This window comes from Grus americana, chromosome Z (assembly GCF_028858705.1).
Source record: "Grus americana isolate bGruAme1 chromosome Z, bGruAme1.mat, whole genome shotgun sequence".
In the NCBI taxonomy this organism is placed as follows: Eukaryota; Metazoa; Chordata; class Aves; order Gruiformes; family Gruidae; genus Grus; species Grus americana.
The window spans coordinates 26,045,473-26,064,106 of NC_072891.1; the positions used below are offsets into that span (position 1 = coordinate 26,045,473).

The window sequence follows — 18,634 nt, forward strand, 5'->3', positions numbered from 1 at the left end:
CAAACTCCAAGCTTTCAAGAAAAGCAACCACAAGAAACTACAGCATTCCCAGGCCCAAACACTCCTAGGTGTGCATAAAGACACAATTTTATTCCACCTGATATAGGTACCCAACATAGGGAGCTTAGAGTTTCTAATGAACTTCCACAAGGCAGCTTCTCACTTTATCATAGAGTAATAGAATGGGTTGGGTTGGAAGGGACCTCAAAGATTGCCTAGTTCCAATCCCCCTCCACTAGACCACGTTGCCCAAAGCCCCATCCAACCTGGCCTTGAACACTTCCAGGGAGGGGGGATCCACAACTTCCCTGGGCAACCTGTTCCAGTACCTCACCACCCTCACAGTAAAGAATTTCTTCCTAACATCTCATCTAAATCAACCCTCCTTCAGCTTAAACCCATTACCCCTCATCCTATCACTCCATGCCCGTGTAAACAGTCCCTCCCCAGCTTTCCTGTAGGCCCCCTTCAGGTACAGGAAGGCTGCAGTTAGATCTCCCTGGAGCCTTCTTTTCTCCAGGCTGAACAAGCCCAACTCTCTCAGCCTGTCCTCAGAGGAGAGGTGCTCCAGCCCTCTGATCAGCTTCGTGGCCCTCCTCCACTCGCTCCAACAGGTCCATGTCTCTCCTGTACTGGGGCCCCCAGAGCTGGACGCAGTACTCCAGGTGGGGTCTCACAAGAGCAGAGTAGAGGGGCAGAATCCCCTCCCTCGACCTCCTGGTCACACTGCTTTTGACGCAGCCCAGGATCCAGTTGGCTTTCTGGGCTGCAAGCGCACATTGCTGGCTCATGTTGAGCTTCTCGACCACCAACATCACCAAGTCCTTCTCAGGGCTGCTCTCAATCCATTCTCTGCCCAGCCTGTAGTTGTGCTTGGGGTTGCCCCGACCCATGTGCAGGACCTTGCACTTGGCCTTGCTGAACCTCATGCAGATCGCATGGGCCCACCTCTCCAGCCTGTCAAGGTCCCTCTGGATGGCATCCCTTATATCAGCTACATAAAGAACAGATTTCCAGTTCTAACTAGTACCTTGAGGCTCTTCGATGGGAGCAATATAGGCAGTATGCTCCATCAACCAGTAGATTCTTTTTTCCTTGGCTTTATGCAAAAAAAATCCGAACACCCCCCACAAAAAAACACCTAAAAAAAAAAAACCTCCATCAAGGAAACATCAAGTGCCATTATAGAAGCTTTTGAGGTTAATCTTGAGGTGAAGCTTTTGGGAAAGGAAAGTGGGGCATTGCTTTGAGGGAAAATAAGTGGTAAAAGATGGCCTTTGACACTGTAAAAAGAGGTCTGAGCCCTCTAAATGCTGAAATTTAAACTACAGCAATTCTGAGAAAATTCATTATTTTGTCCTGTGGGAATTTTTCACACTTGTCAAAGTAAAAGGCCAGCTTCTACCCACAGGGAGGCCCAAAAGTCAAATGTGACTCATTATAATTATAAACATGTTAGATTTTGCACAAGCTCACTTGATAAAAAGGGAATGGGTCAGTTCCGGCAGCTTTTTGCCACAGTTAGCAAGCACACTGCTTGGTGTTATCCACACCTCGCTTACAGATTACAGAAAACAGCACACTTTCTGGTTCAGTTTTGAGAAAAAAGAGGCAATTCCAGTTAACAGCAAAGAAACTTGAGGGTAAACACAAAGCACAGGTTTTGAGAGCAGGTACATTATCCCTGACCAACAGTGACTTTGGCAGGTTGACAGGGACCTGATGGCCTCATGAAATATGTATGAAACGGAGCAGGTCATGGCTATCCTCCGAGAGGCAGGAGAGGTGGGAGAGACCTCTCCTTGTTGCATTAATACAGCACACTGGTACTGCGTGGGAAAAAAGGTCTCCCAACCCCACGGAAGTTTTTTATTTTACTTTTTAACCTACTTTTGTAAGGAGCAAGGCACACACAATTTCACTGTTGTACTTGTCTCCTAGAAATCTGTGAATCCTTTAGTTCACTTAACTAATTTTGACTGCAAGGGGTGGACTTCTTCCCTATCTGCAACATCTCCATGAAGTCCATCTGAACTAGCCCCCAGGTGAAGACCCCAATCGGGCTCCCTGGGAGGTGAAGACAGATAAACTCAGCTGGGCTGAGGCTCTTCCATAGGGTTCCGAGTCACTCCCCAGCTCCCAAAGATTCTCAGACCTCTGCAACTGTATTTTGCTGGAACGTTGTTGTCATTTTTAGAAAACAAACAAACAAAAAGCTGCAAGCCCCAAGGGCATTCAGAGCACCACATAGTTTTCTCTGCATTTCAACACAGTGCATGGTTTCACAGCTCAGTGGTGCCTACATCCCTCCCTGCCCTCTCCTCTATGCAGCACAGACAGTGTAGTGGAAACCAGAGAGGGTCTGGCATAAGCAGACACCCCAATTTCAAAGCTGCTTGTTGGGTTGCTTGCTCTTTGACCCCTGTGCAGAGCCAGGCAGTGCTGGGCTCAGATGTGCTTTGGGAGAGATCTGCCCACACATCCAGACAGTGCAGATGGGTCACAACATTACCGGGACACCTGTATGATCCTCACTTTGCCCCAAGCTGGCTCCCATCTTGTTCACCACCAAGCAGAGAGCAAACAGGGCCAGGCTCCTCCATCGCGCTCCTTCCCATGAAGCTCAGCTGCCCTCCCCTGCCTTGCCTGGGGCCGTGGCAGCTGCACGGTGGGGATTGCTTCCCCAGCCAGCACAGCCCTGCAACTTCTGGTTGATTGCAGACAGCACAATGTCTCCAGGGTTTTGGCCCCAAATGAAGGGGATTGCCCGGTTAAGCAGAATAAAAAGGAAGTATTTTTATGTCTCAGCCTAATCTCATAGATTAGTGCCTGTCCTGTAAATTCCTCAGCATGCAGAAGCAGATTTCTTCCTTGCACGGTTGAAGGCAGAATAATCTCTTGCGTAATGACACGCAGTCTGGGGGATGCTCATTAGCGACTGCCTAATCCGACCGAGTGGCGCTTGCGACCGCAGCACTGACCTGAGACCCTCTCCTTCTGGTGAGTGCTGTCGGCAGTACTCCAGGGTGAAGGACTCCACTGATGCCGAGCCAGCGTGCCAGCGGACGGTGGCCATGTCCCAGCACACCATGCAGTCCTCAGCCTTGATGATGGGGACAGTGGGCGCTGGGGACACATGGACATGTTAGCTGTACTGCAAGGTGGGCACCAGCAGCTGGCCAGGGATGCTCATGAAGGAAAGGAAGAGTCACCTCCCCAAAAATCCATGGGATAGATAGTTTTGCCCATCCAGCAATGACCTTTTGCTTGTTTGTGTTTCAATGGTAGAGGGCTACGTTATGGGGAAAAAAAAACATGCTGGGAAAGTCACTGTGAATATTTGTGCAGTTTTGCACATTCTTAGAATGCTCTTGTAGATTTTTATGCCTTTCCTCAAGCACATGTTCCTCATTTCTACCAATCTTCAAGGAGCAGAGCACCAAGGCAGTACTGCCTACAGCTCTCCCCGTATCACCTCAATCCTGTACTCAGCAGTCCCTGCATAAACTGCATCAGAAACACATGCGCTGCTGCAGAATTGATGGGGAGATGCTGACTTTCTGCTTAATTACGTCCTGTTTATTTTTGCGATGCTAAGATTTGGTCCTCCAATTTCTCTTTTTTAGAGCCTCAGTTCAAGAACTACAGGCCCAACTGCAAGACAGAAAACTGAATGTAAAGTAGTGCACTGAATGAAAGTAATCAAAAGCTATTGTGTGAAATTGCACATCCAACATCGTAGGCTGAAAATGGATTAGTTGTATTCACTTGCTCTTTCTCTTTCTAGGGAATAGCAACATAAACGAACCTTACAACCTGCTGTTGAAACTCATAGAAACAGTCTTAATACCAATCCTTAGAAGAAAGGTTATTAATTAAAAAGACATCATAGAAAGTTATTTTGCTTTTAAAGAGATCTGGTTCCAAACAGGAGGCCTTAGACAAAAGTAGAAATTAGATAATTATATGACAAGATAATCTTATAGAACCGCAACTATCATTCCTGATGCATTCTGTTTTGTAGAAAAGGAAAGAAAAACACCTACAAGTACATATTGATTTCCTGGTTTAGTGAAAATCAGGAGGTTAGCAGTTCAGGTTAAGATGTACTTGATGTTTTACTACAGGAACAGCTAATCTAGGTATTCAGCAGAAGAAAGAATCTGTGGGATAGATTCTCATCTGGTAACCCATCTGTGTGGCTCCCTTAGCAATAATCCCTTAATTCTCTTCTGACATATTTCATTGTCTGTTTTTAAATGCATCTGCTCCTAAAGAATAAAAAATTAATAGCTAAATCCCCTAATACATGCATTCAGCAAAACTGACACACATACCCACATTTATGTATGTGCAAATAGTCTGTCACAAGACATCATGCATTTGTTTTTAATTTGAAATTATCTGTCTGAAGAGTAGATGGAGTCAGCATACCAGAAAAAGTTGTTACTCTGCTTCTGAGATTTTTTTAAATAAATTAACTACAGTTAAAATATATATCTGATTTCCTGGTAATATTCCAGCATTCATATAAGTGATCTTGTAAGAGGCAAAGAGCTGAAAAGGGTATGTTCTTACTCTGTCCCTCAGATACAGGGTGAGAATCACATGCGTTCTGAACAACAGAAGAAGGTGCATTGACTCCTGTGTCTTTAGAATTGCAAAAAGCCTTCATCTGGAGATCGGTTTGAGATGGACAGGGTCGAGGGGGAGTAGAGGAATACTTGCTGCCTTCAGCATCATTCCCTTGCAGAAAACACTGCTTGGAAATAGCATGTTCCCCAGGGGAGGGGAGGACAGGAGACGGGAGGTGCTGGGGGGATGCTGCAGCAGCACCCACCTGCATTCCCCACAACTCCCCCGGCCCACTGCCAGTTCCATGGGCACACTCCTAACAGGGAAACCTTGTAGGGTTCCCAACACCTGGAGAGGCACAGCTTTGATCCACTGTTAATGCGTATGTTCCTGTAACTGCGTATACCAACAAATTATTTTCTTGTACACGCCAACTTTTAATCTGAATTACTAAAAAAAACCCACTTCTCTCAATTCTTGCTGCTGAGTTCATTGGGCTTCTTGAAGAATAAAAGTATTCTAGCTTTATATCAAAGTAGCCGGGCTCACACCGAAGAATTGTTTTCCATTACCAGTGCTCATCTTTCCACGTCTGATGTTGAGGGGACACAGTGGTTTTGCATCAGTCAGTACTCAGCAGGGTCCCCACAAGTGCATCTGGGGCTTGGTGCACTTCAGATGGTGTTCACTGCAGCTTCAGGGAAGGTGTTTAATGAGCCTTTATTTGATCTAGTTTATTTGTTTTCTTAAAGAAACAGGCCAAAGGAACGCATCAAAGACTTGAGGAAATTAACTTCTTCAGAAGACTTCAGTTTTGGGAAAAAGAATGGTAAGCCTGACACCAAAAGGCAAAGACAGTTCTTAAAAAATAATAGCTTCAGAGGTGAGAACTCTTTAAATTACGATTTATTAGCTAGTAATAACACATTATTATTTGACCATTTTGCAGGAATTCTGCACCATGATCACAATTACATTGTTGAGGCCATAAAATTTGGATTTCTACTTTGAATTCTCTGAAAAGTCATCTTTGCTAAAACTATGAATAGCAAATTGAATACCAAGGAGAATTATTAACAAAGTTGAAGTCTAGTGGATTAAGAAAAAGGCTTGAAGTTGTGGGTGCTGCCAAGTGATTTCAACAATACACTCAATGTTGTACAGTTATTTCATTATGAAATTGTTAAATACCCTGGTCTGTATTTTGTGACTGTAAGAACGGAATGGTTGTTCTTGTCCTGTAGCACTGGAAAAATTTGTCTGGCAAGAGGGCCTCAGACACAAGATGCTTCACCTTGCTCATAATTCAAGAAGTAACAGTTTTGTCAATACAAATTATTAAAGAAATCAAAGCAGAAAAATTAATCAGTCAAATGAAGCTCATAAACAATACTCATCTAATTACTCATCTGGATTTATAATAAACAGCAGCAGAGCCTCTTAGCCACACCTGAGATTTGTGTCCCACTGAGCTAGGCACAGCATGTGACCTAGGTAAGGCAAGCCTTCCCCTGAAAAGTTAATCATTTAAATCAATGCAACGTGGATGTATTTGGGAGGATGGCAGAGAGGCAAAAACCACAGCCATTGCTTCATTTTCCACAGGAGAAGCAGCAGCAGGGAGCAGCTGGGTGGCTTTCCCAGAGCTGCCCTGGAGCATTGCAGCACACGCAGAAGAGAAATTCATCACATGCTGCCCCAGTCACGAGGCCTGGAAATGTCTTCAAGTCTAAATGCCTTCAAGTTTCCTCCCAGGAGCAACTATGCTGCTATCTCTCAGCAAAAAGGGAAACGACCACGAGTTGCCTACTATCTGCCAGATGGGTTAATGAAGCAGTTTCTTCTATTTCAGTAACATTATGGACTAGAATTTGTCTGAGGACCTGAAGCTTATAATAATCAAAAGCCAAACTATGTACATACCTGTTTTAAAAATGGCTTTTTCACTGGGTAGGCTACAGCCTGTGCCGTTCACAGCCATGACCCACACACTGTAGCAGCGATCCGGCTCCAGATCCTCCAAAATGCAGTGGCTCTCCTTCACCGTCACTCTGTACTCTTCCACCAAAGCTAGGAGGAACACACACATGCATGGGATGTCACACTCATGTGTTGCACTGGTAGAGCCTACAACTGTGCCTCTCGACTAACATGTAAAAAATTTTAAAAAATCCAGGAAGCATTACTAGCCAACATCTCCATATTTTACTATGATTTAGTTTTGACAGAAAGTTTCTGACATGCCCTTAAGTTGAGTGCACTCAAACCCCACTGACAGCAGGGGGAGATTACGGCCCTCAGTCCTACTGAGGACTCAACTGCAATCAGCAGTTGTCAACCTTGGTTTCATTGCTCTATAACTTAACAATTTCTCACAATGGACTTTATAGCCCTGAGTTATAAATTAGCCATTACAAAAAGCCCTTAGCATCCTTTGGCGTGCAGACACATGCACACATGGATTTGTGCAGAGCCCAGTGACTTTATGATCAGTGTGAGCTTTTTAATGAATGAGCAATTCAATCCTCTTTTCTCAATTTCATACTTAACATTTGAAATATTCTGTAATTTTGAAAAAAAAAGTAATTTTGAAAAAATCTTTGTCTACATGTGGAAATACCAATTATCTTTTCCTGTCATTTTTTTATTAGGACACATTTCCAAAGTACATGCAGGGCCCTAAAAACCTAATGAAGCCCATCCCTTTGGGAGCTCTAACTGCAGTCCCCATGAGTACCCACAGGGCAGCATGGACACATCCTCTATGAAGGTCAGGCTGCTTCATAAAAGGGCACCCTAATAGGGAAATAACCACCTCTCAGCAAACAACTACCTTGAACTTTACTGATCATGATATTTATATTGCATTTGGGGGGACAAAGGGGAGGAAAGGGTATAGCATCTACCTCACACTCCCCTCCACCATTACCCATCCTTAGTCCTGTGCATGATGTCTTCACAGTCTCTCTTCTTTCTGCATCCTGGGCCCTGCCCTGCCATTTGGCCTCCCCTCTGCCTACCCCAGACCAGAGCAGAAAGGACTCCTGCTGTCATGAAGGCAAGACCTTACACACCCCCTGCATCTTTGCTGGCTTGCGGCTCCTCCATACAGTAGACTTGGAAGCAGTCAATGGCGTCCCCATCGTTCACAGCCCAGTAAACGGCAATGGAGGTGCTGGTGGCTGAATTTGGTTCCTGAGGTACGACAGTCGGCGTCTGTGGGACTGAGAGAAAAGTTGCCTGTTGTTATTCACACTCCTGCATTTTCAGCCAAATTATCTACCGGTTCGTGACGCAACCTGGTTGCTTATTTTCACTCAGGTTGCTTATTTCCACAGAACAAGTACAGCAAGTACATGAAATATGGATAATACTGACGCAGTTCTGGAGCCATAGGTCCTCGTAAACTAGGAACAGAAAAGTTAATTGCTCAGCATTGGAATCTGTCCATTTCCCTCACAGTCTGGACAAAGCAAGATCCAGTCCTAGTACTAAGACCACCTGAACCCAGCACAAAGCGTGTGCCCGTGCCCTGCCCAGTTCTTGGGGTCCTTCCATATGGAGCAGGACCATCATACAGATGAATCATGGCATGGCTGCTCATTTCTGACCACTGGCAAGGAGGGTCCCAGGGCTGTGGCAATCCTGGACACACAGAGCTGTCATACAACTCCAGTGATCCCTCTCCTTTCCCCAGAAGACCTGCTACTTCAGTCACATGGAGACCTCTCCAGCTCTACACTCCACTTTGAAGCAGCGTGTCAAATCCACTAAGACTGACAGCAGGAGGGATGTGCTTTAGGTAAAGGAAGGCTCAGAGCCCCTGCACTAACAGCCTGGGGAGCAGGAGGCTTCCTGCAGCCTTGGGTCCACCCCTGCCCAGAAGTGGGCTCCTACTGCAGGTGCACTACCAGGTGCTCCTGCGTGGCATGGTCATTTTCCCCAAAAACACAGTGAATCCTTGGTGCGCAGGTCAACCTGAGCTCTGCCAAAGCACCTGAACCTCATGGGATAACCAGGAGCATCCTTCACAAAGAGTGCTTCGAAGATCTCCAAGGTTTTCCAAATTTCATATAAACTTTGTCTCCTGATCGGCAAAGATCCATCCCTGATGAGATATTGTTCCCCTCTACGATTATGGCTTAAAAGAGAGGGAGGGGAAAGAAAGAAGCAAAAAGCCCCAAAAGATGCTCATTTTAAAGTGATTGCAGGGAATGAAAATATATGGTTCTATTTCTTCATCCAGTGAATTTACATATTGCATGAATTCTCTTAGAATCTCAGCAGAAAGCTTTTGCTTTTTTTCAGTTATCTTCCCAGTAATGATGATGATCCCCTGTGGCATGAACAAGGCAAATGCAGATGCTGGCTGTTTCCTTATGATTTATACAGAAAGCTACCAGTACAGTAGGATTACATCTGCTTCCATTGAAAAAAAAAATTATCCTTCCATTGCTAAAAACAATCTGCATTTTGTCTTTCAACTTCATCTAGAGTTGGTTAATTTAAAGATTGATCATTAGGAAAAGACTTCCTTTTAGTGGACCCAGTGGGGAAACCAGCTTTTTTTTCCTGTGAAGTTGCCTAGAAACTGCTATTTATGATCACAGAAACCCCACAACTGCAAGAGTTATTATTATGCCAAATCTGAACAGAAGCTAGCTTAATGAATGAAACTTCTGAAAAAAGTTATAGATCAAAATTCAGTTTGTTAACATTGAGAAACATTTGATTTCTAATTTCCTGTAGCATTATATGAAACAAAAGTAATTTCAAAGCAGGAAGTTGAATTATTCTCTTCAGAAACAGAACATTTATGTGTTATCAAAGTGCTAGTCCCTTTTAAAATTAATTTTAGTCAAAGAAATGAGATATTTTTACTAAAAGTTTCACTAAATCATATTTGTCAGTATAAAAGTGTGACATTTTCTCATCAGTTCAGTTTCAATTAAAGTGCTGTGATGTAAGGAAGCTTTTCCTTCATGCTACCTCAACAACATGGCCCCCAGGAGAAAAAAATAATAATCTCAATTATTTTAAGGCTAACTACCCCTTTCCAATGTAATGTGAAATAACATTTCCTTGGCTTTGTGGACTTGAAGAAGGACAGCAGTTACATTCCTCTGTGACTTTAATGGAAGACTGTTATAATCAGCAAGGGTCCTCGCCTTCTGGTATAAAGGTGCAGGACTCACAGCAGGCTTTGGAAATAACAATATTTCAATTTTTCAATTTTACCCATTCCTCTTGTGGCACAGCCTCGGTTCCAGTATGCTCAATGGCATGCTGCAAGAGTTTTTTATGCTTACACATTTGTTAATGGGGTGGCTTAAGGAGGAAGAATTTGACGGAAAAGGGCTTTTCCATAGTGGATATGGAAAATTTGGAAATGCAGAGCATTTTGAAAGAAAGATTTTTCTGAAAGTGGTGAAAATAAAGTTCTATGAAATTTTTCATAGCCTATGGAAAGACTATGCTTTCTGAAGGAAAAACATGGTCAACACACTGGAAGGAAGGGATGCCATCCAGAGGGACCTTGACAGGCTGGAGAGGTGGGCCCGTGCAAACCACGTGAAGTTCAACAAGGCCAAGTGCAAGGTCCTGCACATGGGTCGGGGCAGTCCCAAGCACAACTACAGCCTGGGCAGAGAATGGATTGAGAGCAGCCCCAAGGAGAAAGACTTGGGGGTATTGATTGATGAGAAGCTCAACATGAGCTGGCAGTGTGCGCTTGCAGCCCAGAAAGCCAACTGTGTCCTGGGCTGCATCAAAAGCAGTGTGACCAGGAGGTCGAGGGAGGGGATTCTGCCCCTCTACTCTGCTCTTGTGAGACCCCACCTGGAGTACTGCGTCCAGCTCTGGGGGCCCCAGTACAGGAGAGACATGGACCTGTTGGAGCGAGTCCAGAGGAGGGCCACGAAGCTGATCAGAGGGCTGGAGCACCTCTCCTCTGAGGACAGGCTGAGAGAGTTGGGCTTGTTCAGCCTGGAGAAAAGAAGGCTCCAGGGAGATCTAACTGCAGCCTTCCTGTACCTGAAGGGGGCCTACAGGAAAGCTGGGGAGGGACTGTTTACACGGGCATGGAGTGATAGGATGAGGGGTAATGGGTTTAAGCTGAAGGAGGGTTGATTTAGATGAGATGTTAGGAAGAAATTCTTTACTGTGAGGGTGGTGAGGCACTGGAACAGGTTGCCCAGGGAAGTTGTGGATGCCCCCTCCCTGAAAGTGTTGTTGGATGGGGCTTTAGGCAACGTGGTCTAGTGCGGGGTGTCCCTACATGGCAGGGGAGTTGGAAGTAGGCAATCTTTAGGTCCCTTCCAACCCAAACCTTTTTTTGATTCTATTATTCTGTTTGTGGATTGGATAAACATGGCAAATTCACATGTATTTCATCAAATGGCTTCAGTCCAAAAAAAAAAAAAAAAAAAAAATCAGAGTGTGTCTGACCCACTCCAGTACGTGATAAATTATATACTCAAGGTGTTCAATTCCAAGTAAAGTTTCATGTAGGCTTTTACCTCTATTTTCCTTCAGGAAGGGTGTAATCTTGAAAAAAGATTTTCTTTACTGATCACCAAAGTAAAAATCACAATAGCAATTGAAATACTCGGTAGTGGAAGTGAAGAATGAAAAGCAGGTATTTTAGAATGAGCAAAGAAGAAAGTATAAAGGATGAGGGGATTTGAAGGTCACTTGCTAGTGGACAGTCATTCATTTCCAGTTTGCCAAAGCAAACTAGTTTGGAGCCATTTGGTGTTCAGCAAACACAGTAGCTAATGCAAATCAAATGGAAAGGTGGATCTGAGCAGTTTGGGGAAAAACACATTGAAGTGACTTGTGGGAAAAGGAAAATGGGTCTGTCCTCCTGGATGACCTTGCCAGTAGGTAGCAGCCCAGGAGGCAAGAATGGTTGCACCCATGGGATGGCAAGAGGGAGTTTAAGAACTAAATCAAGACGCATAGCACATTTGCACGACTAAGTTAACTACGGCTGAGAGTGGGTTACAAAAAATATCTTTTCATCTGACTTCCTAAAGAAATGAGGCTGTCCAACCTTACCTGAGAAGTTTTGAATGCCACAGGCAAATTCATAGAAATCTGACAAGGACGTTAAGGTCTCAGAGATACTCAGCTCCTCTAGGTCTAATAAAAGTAGGAGTGTGGAGGAGAGTGATAATCTCCCCAGAGTGACACAGTGGTCTCTCTCCTCCACACCCCTGTATCTTCGGGAAATCAGTGCTCTAGTTCCAGTTTGCTCAGGGACCAAACACGTGAGAAAGAGGCATTACTTGAAAAGCCAGAGAGCAACTACAATGGTGGCGGTGTGTGTGATGGTGAATGGGAGGTCACAAAGCATGACAGTGAGATGCAAGATCCCAAACCAAACCTTCTCTTGAGAAAGAAGCACTAGAGTGAGACCCCATTCGAGGAAAATTAATCCACAAATTGGTGCTGGCAAACTCTTGATTGACAGCTGTCCAGATCCAGATAATTTCTACAGGTATATGTATGGGCAGAGCAGAAAGCCCACGCAGGCAGGCAATTTACAGGATATAAAATATCTGATAGAGGTGAATAAACCCCTATATCATGTGCAATTTTCACCACTGCCCTCTGAAGCAGAGGCTGTTTCCAGCTACAGCTAAGCACTTTCCCTTCATGTCCCGTGGGGGTTTCAGGTGCCACTGTTCACGTGGCACAGCCCCAGGGACCATAGCCATCAGCCAGCCCCCTGCTCTCCTCCCCACACCAGCAATGCTGGAGCTGCCCCTCTGGGAGGAAGAGAGTTCAGGAAATCCTTTGATTGCCTCTTCTGTCCCTGCCTGCAAGGGAACAGCAACTTCTTTAGCCCTGAGAGATTTACAGATAGAGATCTTCTGCTAGTCTGAGGTATGGATATATTAAATGATGCAAGAATCCCCCACTTTAGCACTTTTCCCTCTGTTGCTCATCTTAGTGTCCTACTATAAGCCAAACACTTGTGCACAATTAAACTTCATTTTACATTCAACTCTGATTGCTAATTACATGGTTTGCAAATTTATACTTCTCAAATAGATTCTGTTTTTAGCTTCGTAAGATTTCCAAAACATTGCCAAAATGTTAGCTTTTGTAAAGACAATATTCAGAGATACTTACCAGCCACATGTTTTAAGGAGTGCTGGTTGCTTTGTCCTGGACTGTCCGCATAGTGCTCGAACAGTGAAAAAGCACTGGGCACCTTTTCTAAAGAGAGAGTAGTATCCATTGCAGAAAGTAACCTATTTGGAAAAAAAGCACATAGCCATAAAAATCCCTTGTGACACCACATAGTTGCCAAAGGCCAGAAGAAAAGACCATGCAATGTACACTTCTTTAAGTATTTCCCATAAACTTGTGGACAACATGCAAGGAGAAGCTGTTTCCCTGATTTTGAACATTTAGGGCATACTGTGATTTCAGATGAGGAGCGCAGAGAGAACGCACGTGGTCTGTATACACTTGACCCGTAAGAACATGGGGATTTGAAGTTCATAGCAAGACTCCCAAGAGCACTGGGATTCAGACTTACTAACGCAGTGCCTTTAAAGGTTACAAACCTTAGAGATAAACTACAGCAGCTGACTCCGGAGATGTAATGTAAAGCAGCTGTTTGTGGCAAGCAAAAAAAACCAAACCAAACATGAAGAGGAAGATGGATTCCACTTAATTAGCCCATATTTGCTGAGTTCATTATAGGAAAAAACCCAATACACTTTAACTCTGAGGCAGAAGCAGCTTCAAGGAAATGAAAGATTTTTTTTTTCCAAGGAAACTGAATTTTACCTTTCTCCCCTTCTTTATTTCAGTCACCAAAGTAGTAAATTATGCATAATCTTAACAAAGCACAACAAATAAAAAACTTATTTTCTTTAGAAAAACATGCATTGTTATACAGACATATTCTTAACCTTTTTTAGGTGTTATCAAAGTAATAACCAAACCCATGCATACAACAGAATAAACTCTACGTTTAGTGCATGAGTTAACAAATAAAGACCAAAGAAAGCCTTGGAAAATCATTTCATCACATTATACCTGCTCTATTCTTACACAATAAACTACATGCAGATACATATGGCCAGACTGTCACATTTTGACTTAGAATGGGGGAGTACAAGTGTTTAGTCCTAATTCTGCAGATTAACAGGAACCACAAAGGGCTGTTTGGAACATTTGCTTCAGACCACTCTCCTGTGGTTGGAATTTGACCACGAATTGGAACCCTCATGTCATTGTTATACATCAGCACGTGTATCACTGTGATGGCTGAGGCAGCACTGACAAGGGTATGTTTGATGTGCACCACGCAACACCCAGGCCCTTTGGGCAAAGTGAGTGGCGGTGGTGTGGGCAAAGCAGGTTTGGGGGCTTGCATAAGAGAAGCCTGCAGCCAGACTGTCTGAATATTTATAGTTCACCTTGGAAAATTCATTGGGGGAACATGGGCTTATAGTTGAACACTTCTCCTATAAAGGCTGGGTCTCACCCAAATGACTCCCTTGAGAAAATCACACATGGCAGAGAACTGTTTCCGACTGCATATATTTACCAGTATGTGCAGGCAGGCCAGGATGCAACTGTGATGAGGCAACAGCCCTCTGGCACATCCTGAATCAGGCAGTACCAATGAAAAGGTATGGGAAAACATCAGCCCATAGTCTCCTGGAAAGCTTTTGAAAGCTACTTAATCTCATTTTTTTCTGGAATTGTGTTTGGAAGGATAGCCCAACAACTCCAGCCATGTGAGTGACACTTTGCATTATAACCTTGCAGAGACCAAGTAATACAGAACAGGACTAGTGAAAAAAGAACATACCAGTGATGACTAAGAGATGGAAGCATGGTCAAAATGTTTTTTTAGTATATGTGTGTATAGTAACTACTACAAGGAACATCTGTTTAAAAATGTCTGTGTGGAGGTAGATTTAAAATTGAGCTGACATTTTAAAATGCTACTTGTTTAATTGATGTATTACAGAACATGTGGAAAACACTTCAAAACCAGTCAGTTACAGCAACAAGTATAAAAACTCTTCTCTTAATTTCATTATTTCAAGGTTTATAAAAGTAGCTATGAATATTAGCAGCATGTTTGCAAAGCTTGCAAATACTAAATGAAGCATCCAGCATGCTAGGCCCAGTAATCACTACGATGCACTTAAACCATAGTTCATATACCTTTTATTCAATTCTTTAGATGACTAAAGGAGGGAAAAAAGAAACATATTAACAGTTTTCAAAACCCTGAAAATGTTGAAGAGACATTCATCTAACAACAGCCTTGCTACTCTCCACAGACATAAAATACATAGAGCTTTATTGACTTGATGTCATCTGAGATGCTGCTCATTCACACTGGCAGAATTGGTTCCTTAAGAATATTCTACTTCAAAGCTCTGGCTCAGAAGGCTATTAGAGTCTAAATCTGGTTTTAAACTCCTGAGGGGTCAGTATTCAATATGCAGGTTTAAAGACCAGAGCACAGTCAAATACTTCCTTAAACCAATGCTTTTACAGAAAGAAACCACTTACACATTAAGAACACTTAAATCCAAATTCTGGCTGAAATCTCCTTAATAACTTCTAGTTACTAGAAACTGTGTGAGATTTGTACTTGTGGAGTTAGAGCTTCTCCCATGCTCCATGAATCTTCAGCTAACTTTTCCTGACTTGTGGACAGAAAAGTTCCTGTCCTCTATCGCTAACAGAAAGGGGTAGGGATTCTAATAATTTTCCCACCCCACAGAAGAATTTCAGATAACAAAGTTATCTTTTTGCCAAAGCACTGATCCAGCACCTCACAAAGTTCAGGAAAATAACATATATATTTCTCATTTGTCCCAAAATGGCCAATCTCCCATGGCATTCACTTGGTTACAGGATATTAAGACATTGGGTAGCTTGGAGCAGGGGAGAAAGCCAAATATTACTCCACCATTTCCATAACTGCCGATAAATGGACTGGGGGCTTGTATTTGGAAAGCTGTTTTACAAATGATCAGTCTTTAGACAGTAATTTGAACTTTTCATTTTTTGCATCCCAGCATAGTTTCTCTGCAACTTCCAGACTACATGCTAATTCCATAACAGTACAAGATCATTGTCCCAGAAATCCCACCCGCTTCAAGACTGCTGATACACTTCTATAAAGGAGAAAGCGTCACAGCTCACTTATGGACAGGTCTTGCAGCAGAACAATCTTGAGGGACCCAGGCCATTAATGATTAACCTGCAAGACCCTCTGACACCAGCTTACAACTGACGACTGTATGAGCTAGGTAACTCAAGTCATGCAGAGTCACAAGGGATGTTTTTTACAGCCAGAAAGGACGATTACAGACATGCACCTCACATGCACATTCCTACACCTAAGTCCATTGCTGTGGGTTAACCCTGGCCAGCAACTAAGCACCACACAGCAGTAAACATTTATCATGCCTCAGTAATCTGAATGCGTACCTACTGTCTGTGTCTGCTCATTTAAAAAAAACAATACAACAAAACAAAAGAACAACCTTGTAACTCAAGAACAACTCTGTTTCTGGTATAGACAATTTTCAGTTACACTTTCTTGTTTCACCTTTATTTTTCATACAGTAAGGTACCTTTTACTATAAAATTTCTTACTCCTCAGTGAATAATTAATTCTAGCTAAAGTGACTCTTGGCCTCCTCTTCACAAAACAAAACAGAACTATTTTAATGTCATAAGACATGTTTTCATCCTGTGCATCATCTTTGCAATTCTGTCTGAGCATTCACATGACAAAAGCAAATGATCTAGCAGTTTCAGAGTGGAATAGCTGAGCTTGCAGGATTTAGCTATCTTAAAAAAAAAAAAAAAAAAAAAGGTAAATAACTCATTCTCCTAGGTACTGTATAAGTGCTTTCCTAACTAGTATCATAAAAACTACAATATGAAAGCCATTTTTACTTACATTTAGGAAAACAAATCCATCAAGTTCTTCCATTTCTTTTACTGTTGTCTCCAAAGTTTCCTTTGCTGAATCAACAGTTTGCTGGAAGTTAACCATCTGCTCATACAGGTACTCCATTTTCAACTTCTTCACTTCCTCAAAGTTATCTGATTTCTCATCATATTGTGCTACCACTTTCTTAAGCATCTCTTCGTTCTGCTTTTCCAATAACTCTGCATTTTTCTTACAGTTTTTCTGCAAAATAAAAACAGATGTAAATTGATCTGCAGAATAAAATTATTACATTTAATGAATACACAGAAACCCAATTACCCACACATGAGCCATCCACCAGACTCTTTCTGTCATCCTGAGAATAAGAGAGCTTTATTTCTGTAAGCAAGCTCATCTGGGAGAAATAGCGCTAAAGAAATACATTTAAAACAATGGTAGATTTTTTTTACCGTGTTTAATTGTAAACATCTATATTTAAGCATTGAGACAGGAAGTATGACTACAAAATACCTAAATAACCATACTTTCAACTGAAATTAATGCAGCCCTCAAGACTGAGAGGGCCTTAAGAACTTAGGCATTAAGAAGTTACAACATTGGGCAACTAGTTTAGCTGCTTCACACTGGATTCTAAATAAAGACACAAAAAGTCTGAGTTTTTTATAAGCATAAACAGAATTAAGGGAACTTTTTCCTCCAGTGCTTGACAGTCACATATTCCACTTTGCAATAATGTGCAAAAAAAGCAATCTTTTTCTTCCCCTAAAGTTAACACCTTCCTGTGGGAGCTTAGTGGAAGCAATGCGTCCTGGTTTTCAGCTGGAATAGAGTTAATTTTCACAATAAGCTGGGAGGGGACACAGCCAGAGCAGGTGACCCAAACTAGCCAAAGGGATATTTGATAACACAATGTCATGCTCAGTATACAAGGGGGGAGCTGGCCAGGGAGGAGTCATTGCTGCTTGGGGACAGGCTGGACATTGGGTTTCAGGCAGTGAGCAAATTGCATTGTGTATCACCCGCTTTGTATATTCTTTTATAGGTACTGTTGTTATTTTCCTCTTCCTTTGCTGTCCTATTAAACTGTTCTTATCCCAACCCACGAGTTTTACCTTTTTCTTCTGATTCTCCTCCCCATCCCACCAGGGAGGGGGGCGGGGGAGGAGTGAGCAAGCAGCTGCATGGTGCTTAGCTGCCAGCTGGGGCTAAACCACAACACAATAATGCTACAAAACAAGGCAAGCATATCTTAGAAGTAATATTGTAGGGGGACAGAAAACTAATGCAATAAAACACTAGGCTTACCTCAACAGAGTTAAATAGTGATTCAATATCACTCACAAACTCTTCAATCTTCATTGACTTTTCTTCCACTGCTATTAGCAATTCACCTAAGCGATCCTGAAATTTAAAATGTTTCAGTAACATAAGCATGTTATTTTATAAAGATTTTGCATACAGCTTATTTTAGGTGAATATTTTTGTTTTGCCATAAGCCACCATTGAGCTACTGCTAAATTAAGTTCGAGTATCTCCCTGGCTACAAAGACAAGCACAGAAATAGCAATTGGAACCGTCACAAAACTGTTTCCAAAGCAAAAAAAGTGAGCTCAGTTCAACAAGGTGCTGAGTGTCTCTACAAGTTGTTGAACACTACAAACTCTAGTGCAGTTTTGCTAGAGACTGAGGGTACTCAGAGCATCATGAGGGTCCTTGAGAAATTGCAGGAACAAGCTCATAAAAAAGAAGATAAGGCAGGTAATTACAAGGCTAACAGATTATGCAGTGTTGTGATGTTTTAATTAGAATTTTAAAGATATTTCCTATAAACCAGAATTCATCAAAATCACTGGTTGAATTAGATGTGGAAACAAAAGTAGTCCTAGGGACAACAGGCATCGCAGACAACTCAGAACTTTTTCTTAGTCCTTGTTGACCTTTCGTGAAGGCAAGCTGGGCATCTGCTCAGGTGTAATTTATAATTTATAAAAATATTTAGTTTTAAGTAGCTGGTATAAATTTAAAAGGAAGGTTAACTTCCTTTGTTAACAGGTTCCTATTATGGCAAACGTCTATAGCTAGATCTGTTGAAAACGAGCATATGTC

The 18,634-nt window shown here is 42.6% G+C and overlaps 1 protein-coding gene across 1 annotated transcript in view; it reads right to left on the reverse strand.

Moving 5' to 3' along the window:
• The window catches only part of CMYA5 (cardiomyopathy associated 5), a 49,655-nt gene that overhangs the window by 9,965 nt on the left and 21,056 nt on the right, over positions 1-18,634 (reverse strand). The window contains exons 3-9 of the mRNA XM_054810572.1: positions 17,834-17,929; positions 16,535-16,768; positions 14,776-14,798; positions 12,715-12,836; positions 7,650-7,799; positions 6,499-6,645; positions 2,982-3,126 (exon numbers count right to left, since the gene is read on the reverse strand). Of these exons, the coding sequence (XP_054666547.1) occupies positions 2,982-3,126; positions 6,499-6,645; positions 7,650-7,799; positions 12,715-12,836; positions 14,776-14,798; positions 16,535-16,768; positions 17,834-17,929 (917 nt within the window). The remainder of the gene's footprint in view (positions 1-2,981; positions 3,127-6,498; positions 6,646-7,649; positions 7,800-12,714; positions 12,837-14,775; positions 14,799-16,534; positions 16,769-17,833; positions 17,930-18,634) is intronic.